Source organism: Cupressus sempervirens, chromosome 3, assembly GCF_028749045.1.
Source record: "Cupressus sempervirens isolate cs-2001-9-10 chromosome 3, ASM2874904v1, whole genome shotgun sequence".
Lineage (NCBI taxonomy): Eukaryota > Viridiplantae > Streptophyta > Pinopsida > Cupressales > Cupressaceae > Cupressus > Cupressus sempervirens.
Genome location: NC_143120.1, coordinates 510,152,664 through 510,162,217, shown reverse-complemented (window position 1 = coordinate 510,162,217; position 9,554 = coordinate 510,152,664). Strand labels below are relative to the sequence as shown.

The 9,554-nt window shown below is 33.2% G+C and overlaps 1 protein-coding gene across 2 annotated transcripts; it reads left to right on the top strand.

Moving 5' to 3' along the window:
* Positions 1–5,455: 5,455 nt before the first annotated feature.
* Positions 5,456–8,126, top strand: LOC149567415 (uncharacterized). 2 transcript variants are annotated; one of them, XM_089820592.1, is made up of 6 exons: positions 5,456–5,718; positions 6,021–6,135; positions 6,619–6,694; positions 6,856–6,924; positions 7,383–7,486; positions 7,592–8,126. In XM_089820592.1, exons 2-6 carry the CDS (start codon positions 6,029–6,031, stop codon positions 7,674–7,676), a joined length of 441 nt encoding a protein of 146 aa, XP_089676718.1. In that variant the 5' UTR covers positions 5,456–5,718; positions 6,021–6,028; the 3' UTR covers positions 7,677–8,126. The 2 variants fall into 2 exon arrangements, with proteins under 2 accessions (XP_089676718.1, XP_089676719.1); XM_089820593.1 differs by lacking the exon at positions 5,456–5,718 and adding an exon at positions 5,772–5,795.
* The last annotated feature ends 1,428 nt before the right edge of the window (positions 8,127–9,554 follow it).

Genomic DNA, 9,554 nt, shown 5'->3' with positions numbered 1-9,554 from the left:
AATTGTACACTTGGTCAATTTTTATTGGTGGATTGATGTGGCATCACATGATTATTGCAATTTAGATATAAGGAATACATTTCATTCAATTATGGGTAGTCATCATCAACTCTAACAATTCAATTTCACATTTGTAGTTAAAAAATGTTAAAAATATTGAGCATTAGATTTAAAAGGGCTATACCAATAATTATACGTTCATACTCAACCATTTGTCCTTTCTCCTAGTGGGCTTAGGGTGTATTGATGCTCGTTTGTATTGTGTGACAATGAAATTGCTCTATAATGTAGTGACAAAGATAGGGATCGATCTTGCCCCTTATATAAATCAGACGAGCTTAATAATGCATTTAATATCATAAATATGAAGACGGTAACTGTAGTGCCTACCCTCGTTTACATCTTTTCTGGACATTGTTATTATCTTCAGACTATGATAGACTAGTTTTATGTTGATGGATTAGTGGTATTGTTTTGACACTATCAGACATTATGTTATGGATTCAGTGGTTATATGATGAGATTATTTAGATTTTACATTTCATGCATACATGATGATCATTATACTGTTTCAGTTATTATTGATGATTAGATGGATGGTTTATTATCTTATGTGTTTTATTATGGATACTTACCCCGTACTTGCATGTGTATGGTGTGCGTGTTTTCTTATTGTATGGCATTTCTGATGTGGTTAAGGAAGGGAGTCGTAGTCACCTGCTTAGTCGGGATCTACACAATGCACCACTTCCTGCCATTGTCCGTTGAGCTTAGCATTATATATATTGTATGTACATGCATAGTTTTTCTGCAGGTTGCAAGTACCGGGTATCGACTTCTTTGAATTACCAGGATGAGCGTACCCTATTATACTATCTCAATGATAAGAGAAGGGAGATAAATTCTCAAGTCCAAATCCCAAACCTTTAAGCCAATTGTCCTAGTGAGGTAGGACAAGTATCTGGATATTTTACCCGCCGAATGTGTCGGATGACATGATTCATGATTTTTAACCCTTTAGACTGATTTTGAGTGATTTGCTCTATGATGGGTTTTCATATTTTATCTTGGAGGTCTATGGTGAATTTTCTATTAATTAAGTCTTAATAAATGGATTTGATTAATAAATTAATTATTTGAGAAGATTAATATAAAATATCATGTTATTTGATATTTTGAAATTGTAATTAATTAAATGTGAATTATTGAGGGAAAATGAATAAAATAAAATAAAATTAGAAATTAAAATTAATAACAATAATAAAATAATAATAAAGTAATAAATAAATAATAATAATAAAAGTTATAAAAGTTAAAATGAAAGTTAAAAATATTTAAATAGAAATTATATAAAAAGTGAATTGGAGTTATAAGCTTGCATGGGAGTTTGCGCACTTCTCTATTTCTCAAGTGTCAACAACACGGGGGTTAGTGCATCAATTAAGCACATGGTGTCTACAACCCTAAGGCTCATCTTGAAGGTTGGAAAAGACCCATGCTTAGTTAGTGACACCTTCCAGCTGTTTCTAGAAGCATTCTAGATGTTTCCTGAAAGCTCTTTATATTCAAGCATTCATAGAAGCATAGACATAGTGTTGGAGTGCAATTGGAGCATTGGAGGACTCAAGAATTCAGAAGAAGGGAGAAGCTTGCTCTGCGGATTTTCTGAGGAAGAGCGATTTAGCATCAGAATTCGGGTAGATTCTTGTGATTTTACTTATGCTATTTTTGCATCATGCATTCCCTGTCTTCTTCGTGTCTTCCATATGTTTTCTGAGAAGTTTCATATTTATATGCATTCTCAATGTGGGTAGATTAATTTAATTGGAGAACTTTATATGCAAATATCTTATTCTTAATTGTAGATATAATCTTTGTGAAAAACATACATGGTTATATATTCAGATCTGCATACATATACATATATACATTTATTATGAATCTATTATAAAATTCGAATATATATATATATAACGCACCATATTGAGCGATTAATAAAATCGCAGTGAAAATTTATCAATTCGCATCGCGATTTATATCGCATGGAACAAAGTTTATATTATGCCGTGGGCACGTTTCGTACCCCGCACTGGCGGAAGGCAGAGGCCTGCCGTCGCAGGTCTGTGGCGACAGGGGTACCACGTACCCGCTGTCGGCGCAGTGCCTGCGATCGTAGGTACTGCGTACTGCAGCATGAGTTTGGGGGGGTTTTTAATTGATGTTAAAGATATGCAAAAAAGATAACAATAACGTTTATGTTAAAACGTTTACATACAATTCGATTCTAATATGGTGTAAATCGAAATTGCTAATTCGATTTAATAAAAACGTAATACATATGTATGCATGTATATATATATATATATATATATATATATATATATATATATATATATATATATATATATATATATATATATATATATATATATATATATATATATATATATATATGTAAATGTGTTATTTATAATTTAAGTTATTATTTGATCAATGGCTTATATTGATGGTTTATTTTCATAAGGTGACTCTTTAATAATTTTCAACTATTTAATAATTTAAATGTTTTAAATTATTAAATAAGGAATTGATAGATGGGTGGGGGATGTATCAAACAAATGATATTAATTGGAAAATGGATTTTTTTTAGTTCTAATAAGGAAAACTTTTATTCAAAACAATATATGTGTTCCTCCATTCATTCTTCAGATTTGGAAACATAAACTGAGATCTCTACATTTAAACTCAAGTTGTAAAACCAAAACATGTGTCTACATTATGTATTCTTTATGCTATTGTTTTGGGTTTTGGGTTGACTAGTGTTGACCAGTATAGGACGTCTACCAGAGGCTTGGGGGTTATGTGATTGTGGTGACATGATGATGTTGTAATCTCGATCTTTATAAACCCAACCATGGTTATGTGATGGAATGCTCTATGTATTGGTTGTGATTACTGATTGTTATAGTTGAGATTCTTATGTATGAGACACTTGTCTTAACCATTATTTTTGGTCATCGATCAGTTATCCTTGGTTATTTTTCTAGTCGCCATGATGGGACTGTTATGTGGATTTATTTTGATGATGTCATGATGTGACATGTTTGACTCAACCATTTTTGGAGTCTTCGATCAATTTGATTGAGATATATATATTTTGGTTATTGAGAACCATTGGATATTTGATTATCAATGATACTTCAGTTGCCAATAGAGAGCTGTTGTGTTCATTATTTTCTATGGATGTCGCTCATGGAGATTTGATGTTTTTATGCATATTTGATGATTTTGTTATGAATTATCTTTTGTGAATTTGAGATTCATGAGTCCATGAGCATTAGGGTAGGATATCTACATGTAGTGACGGGAAGTGGCTTGCAATGGGGGCCGGGGCCTTAAGAGGCTGCCAGGGTAACTCATTGTAAGTTGGATTAATAAGTGATAACATTCACACCTAATACTAACAGAATGAACCTAAAAAGATAAATTTTTTGTTCCCGCCCATGCCTTGAGCGCTTGTACAGGCTACGATGGGAGTAGTGAGACGCATGGTTGCAACCTTGCATTCCGTAGTATGCCTCGTCAGTATGAGAGGATACTAGTGGCCGCATGAAATCAGTATGGACCCGTGGAGTTTAGCTAACTGCCAGGGTAACTTGTACGTGATAATTGCGATGACACTTTCCCGCTTGCATAGTAGGTTCCTACATGTCATTGTGTGCCTCTGGGATTAGATGTCAGATTCTATGTTTGGAACCTTTGAGTTAGTATACTTTTAGGATTCCTGGACTTATAGAGATTTGTGCTATGTGATTTTGATAGCCTGTTTGGGACTTGAGATTATCTCCTCAACACGGTGGGAGTGGACCACTTAGGTACCATGCAGTCGGGTGGTAGTGTATTTTCCACTCTTATCATTTTGAGATTCATTGAGACATCGTGGCTGATGCGTCCTTCATGATGGTGGATATGTATCCTTTTTCATTGATGATTAACATATGTTAGATGATGTTATCTTATGCTTTTATTTGCATGTTAGATTATTTTCTACATATGATGTTGTATCTATTAGGAGTGACATTCCTACTATGTAATACCGATGATCTCCTCGATGATTTGGAATGTTACGCACGGAGGGATGGCTAGGATCCACGATGGTCTAATGATGCTATTAACGGTTGGGAGGAACCGTGCACTTAGTTTATTATGTTTGATCTTTATGATGGATGTATATGTTCCCTATGATGTGTATCATGTGATTATCTCTACTTTGATGTATCATGGATTAGAATAGGATGATGTACCTTATTCTATGTATGTATATTTTTGAGCTTGTCATACCCTGTGACATGTACAGTGGATGATTAAGTATTTGAAATGTAATGTATAAACATTGGGCTTATCATCATTATTATTTCATGTGGATGTTGTATTAGATGGATTCATGTATGTGATTCAACGTTAAGGGATATTTGAAGAATGTAATCTGTTATTTATGTTATGTTTACTTTCAGATGGACATTGCTATTGCTTCCATTATTGTGCATAAGTTATATGTGATGTTTAATTCTATGAAAAAAAAAATGCTACTAAACTTAGTGAAATTCTAGGTTAATTCTTTGGATCCCTTGGCGGGGCATTACAGTAACATAGAATTGAATAGAAAAATTTAGGGTTGTGATACAATCTATTAAACTTGAAAAATTGAAGAGAAAGAAAAATTGATGTAGTAGTTAGACTTCAACTTTTTTGATTCAAAGTATTATCTAAAATGTCACCAACATTTTGTAATAGAGATTAGCTTAGTATATAGATAGGGTATATGTCATACAAAGTGATATCCAAATTAGAACCAAATTAAGAAACATGTATCTAAAACTTAAAATTTGATAAATGTATTTAAAATATAGTTTACTACTCGAAAAATTTGATCTTAAAAGAGTGGTCACAATTTAAGTCCTCTCATCAATCAAAAGCAACAATTTTAACTTATTTATTTTAAGAATTCAAATTTGATTCATGTTTAAAAATATTTATGACTATAAAATTTACTTCTTGACTTTGTAAGAGTTGGAATATTTAAGTAGAAAAAATAATATTTCTTAAACACAAATATGAAAAACAAAAACAAACATGAGTGGTCGCAATTTAAGTCCTATCATCAATCAAAAGCAACAATTTTAACTTATTTATTTTAAGAATTCAAATTTGATTCATGTTTAAAAATATTTATGACTATAAAATTTACTTCTTGACTTTGTAAGAGTTGAAATATTTAAGTAAAAAAAATAATATTTCTTAATCACAAATATGAAAAACAAAAACAAACATGAGCCACATGGCTCTTATTAATTGTAGAATATAAAATCTCTCATAGAAACTTTTTCATAAACAAACATGAGCCACATGGCTCTTATTAATTGTAAAATACAAAATCTCTCATAAAAACTTTTTCATAAACAAACATGAGCCACATGGCTCTTATTAATTGTTGTAGACTACAAAATCTCTCATCAAAACTTCTTAATTGGAAGCCTTCCCAACAAAGTGAAACGGAAAGACGTAATCCATATGGAATTTAATCATAATGGAAACCAAACGTTGGCACAACTGAATATGTCGGTGGGGTTGAGCGAATTTATCCTCTGACCTTTCTAGTTAGCACAATTCCGAGTCCAGTTTTGGAAGAAGGTTTCGCTTTTGCAGAGTCGAAGAAAGGTATCTTAAAATCCCAATCTTCTTAATTTTCTAGCATCCTTCATAGCACAAATAAGTTTTGAGGATTAGGATTTCTGGTAAATTTTTATTGGGTACATCTTAGATATTAGCGTTGTTGAGATAAATTGGTTCTGATTATAATGAAATTGTATTTCCAGTTTTTTTTAATAAATGTTGTTTGGCTTGTCCTGATTCAATGCGGGGTTCTTTTAATGTGCTTGAGTTTTATCGATTTTGTGAGTTTATGTGAAACTTTTCTAGGTCAGGATCTGTCTCATTATGTGCCTTTGGATTTCACACAGGAGGCGGAATGGCAGTCGATTTACCCCCTTCATTTGGATGGGTAGTCCTTACTTCTCTGGCATACTGTTTTCTCAATTTCTGGATGGGCATGCAGGTCGGAAAGGCCAGGAAAAGGTACACTAAAATCATCTTTAAAGCTTGTTTTTAGGCATACATATACCTAGGTCATGTCTATATTTCTATTAAAGACTTCCAGGGAGGTAATTTTGGGAGATTTTTCAGTTCCTTCAGATAACTTAGAAATGTCGGCTCCATTTATCCATAGAGCTAGGACTTGCAATGAATTATGTTTTTAAGACTTATATTTTAGATTTTCTACATCTTGGAAATCTTCCTTGATGAAACTGAATGAGAGTTACCTTTGGTATTGAAATGCTCAAGATTATGTAAAGAAGTATTACTCATAAAAAAATTAATAGCTATGATAAGAGTGGGAAATTCTTATGCCCAGATCTTCTTTAATTTTATTTTTCAGAAAATTATGAAGTTGATGTTTTGTCTAATGTTCCTTTGGATTTCAGTTGGGCTTAATTTATGCAATTAGGTGACCTATATTAAACTGGCATAAATAGGTCCTAAAGTTTCCCCCTTTTGCAGGTATAATGTTCCATATCCAACCATGTATGCAATTGAAAGTGAGAATAAAGAAGCCAAAAAATTTAACTGTGTCCAGGTTAGTATATATATTTCTCAAGAAAGAATGGTGTTTTTTTTTCCAAAATAATCTTGGGAGATTTTTTTGTTTTATTTCCTCTTAATTTGCATGCTTGTTTTACTGATAGCTTGTCTTTTATTCATATTGGCTATTGACTAAATTTTGGTTGTATGGTTCAGCGAGGACATCAGAATTCTCTGGAAATGATGCCAGTATTCTTCCTGCTTCTCATTTTGGGGGGCTTACAGGTGCTGTATTAAAGCATTGTTCATTTTAATTATTTGAAAAATTAGAGACTGAGGCTGAATGGGGTTCTTGGAATTGCTAAATGTGTTTTCCTTCGTTTCCCATTGATTAAGGACAATAGCTGTTGGCTTCCATTTATGTTTTCTAATATTCATGATTTGATTTGCTATTTTTGATTAAGGACCGGTTTCCATTTATGATTTTTTATATTCATGATTTGATTTGCTATCTTGGGCAAGTGTGACTCGGGGGAAACATTGTTATTCCTTGTTGGGTGTGTGTAAAGTTCAAACTTTAATAAGTTGGATGCCTAAAGGTTGCTCCATTAATCTATTGAGTAATAAAAACAAAGACCTTACCATGTTCTGGTAAATTGGGTAGCTTGACATTTTTAAATAAGATTATTTGCACTATTGCATCTTTAGTAACGTAAATTGCCTTTGTGTATTGCCAATTGCAGCACCCTGTTGTCTCTTCCATTCTTGGTGTCTTTTATTGCCTAGCACGATATGCCTATTTCACAGGTTATTCAACTGGTGATCCCCATAATAGATTGACTTACGGGTATTTATCATCAACTCTGTTTAAGTTTGTGTAAACTCTAACCTAAAAGCTACGTGGCCTTTGAGACTGAAAGGATTTTGAATTCTCCATGTTGAATGTTTTCAGGAAATTCCACTTTCTTGCCATCTTGGGGTTGATGATCTGCACTCTATCATTGGCATTTGGTCTACTTTTTAAAGCTTCTCGGTAGAAGCAGTTTCTCTTTCAACACCTGGCAGATTTGAAAGGTTTCTAAAGAATATCAGGCATCGACATTTTAAGGGAAATAAATTTGACATATTTATATAGTTCTACAATAGTAGAGTTTTTCAGTAGAAGTAGCTTCTCTTTTAACACCCGCTATATCTGAATAATGTACACTTCAAATAGAAAGCAGCATCTTCAACTTCTTTAAGAGAAGTAACTTTAACGTAGTCGTTAAATGCTGTGATGTAGCATCTTCATTCTTGATGATGCGATGAACCAGAATATATTTCTTAAGCATATGAAATTAAGACATTGGATCATTTTGATTAGGTGCTTATAGGCTTTCCTTTTTATATGTGATGTTGTATAATACGGTTTGGCAGTGGGGCATTGAATATGAGACTACATGTTTTGCAACAGCTGTAATTTATACACTGGAGTTTAAGTTTACAAATCAGTGCTTCTATGGTCTATATGGATAAAACTATTGTATAAGATATTTTTGATATTATTTGCATAATAGGAATGTACAGATGTAAGTGATTTTAATTGCATGCTTTACTATTTTACTAGGTCAAACATTTTATGTGGAGCTTCAACCTAAGAAAATTTGTACTTTATAAGCCGAGTCTGAGCAAAATGCAGTGATGCTACAGATTGGAAACCCAGAAGAGAGATGAAGTACAGCAGCACATCATTCACACGATTCAATGGTTTGACCGTTGAAATTGCATAGTAGAAAAGGCTTAGAGCTTTTTGAAGGACTGAGGCATAGTTCACACAGATTGAAGCTTTATAAACTTAATAGGTTTTTAAAAAATAAATTTACTTGGAAGAGGACAATTAATAAAATAGTGTACAACATCAATTACCAATCTGCAGCAAAACTGCTGATAAAGACCGCAACAATAAGAGAAGCCTTCTGAAAAGAAATCAAAGCTATTACTTCAGTCAGTCACATTTACTTCACATGTCAGGTTACATAATTCAAAGCTATTGAATTATGCTTGATTATTTAGAGAATACAGCGGAACCTTCTTCCCGTGGTTGCTTTCACAAGGTTGGTCTCATGCCAGCTATGATCTGGTTTACACAGCCATTACAGATGCCTACGTAGGCTTTATGTCAGTTTGTTTATTCTACAAACCCATCTTTTTGTCTTGTACTAAAGCTGTTTAATCAACCGTGAATTAAGAACCTAAGCCTTATCTTTTTCAAGAAATATCTAGTAGTTTACATATCCTGAAACACAATACTTTGTTTCCTCACGAATAGCTGTCAATTAACTTGAATTAAGCATTTTATACTTGCTTCTATTCATTGTGAATCATCTAACAAGTTTGCAAATTTTATTAAAAGCATGGTTTCTATTGATGATCTTTCACTTAGACGTGAAAATAGTTTTCTCTCCTGCATTGTTCGATTACCTTGATGACAACAATTTTTTGTTTTTTAATAAGGCCTTCTCTATTAGTTGATAATATTAAAGTACATATTCACAAAATAAAGTCGGATGATACATGGAACCAATCATAGTCAACATGGAACCAACAGGAGTCAAGACACGTCAAGGAAGCCAAATGGTGACGCCAACCATCATCTTCGTCAGAGGAGCGATAGGGTGCTTGAGACTTTAGGGTAAGTGAGTAGTGGGCAGAGGAAATGCATCCATGGCGGCATCCACGTGGTGGATTGTGGTCGACATTTAAGCAGAGTTTGACGACATTGACAAATGTACACCTGACAGTACCCCAATGCTGCAGAAGCTCATAGAGGTGGGCCAACTCGAGTGCCACCTTGTTGGCTTGGACCTGTATTTGCATAATCATATTATTGCATATACAAGCTTTAGTATATATTGAAACCTTTATGTTTAGAAAGT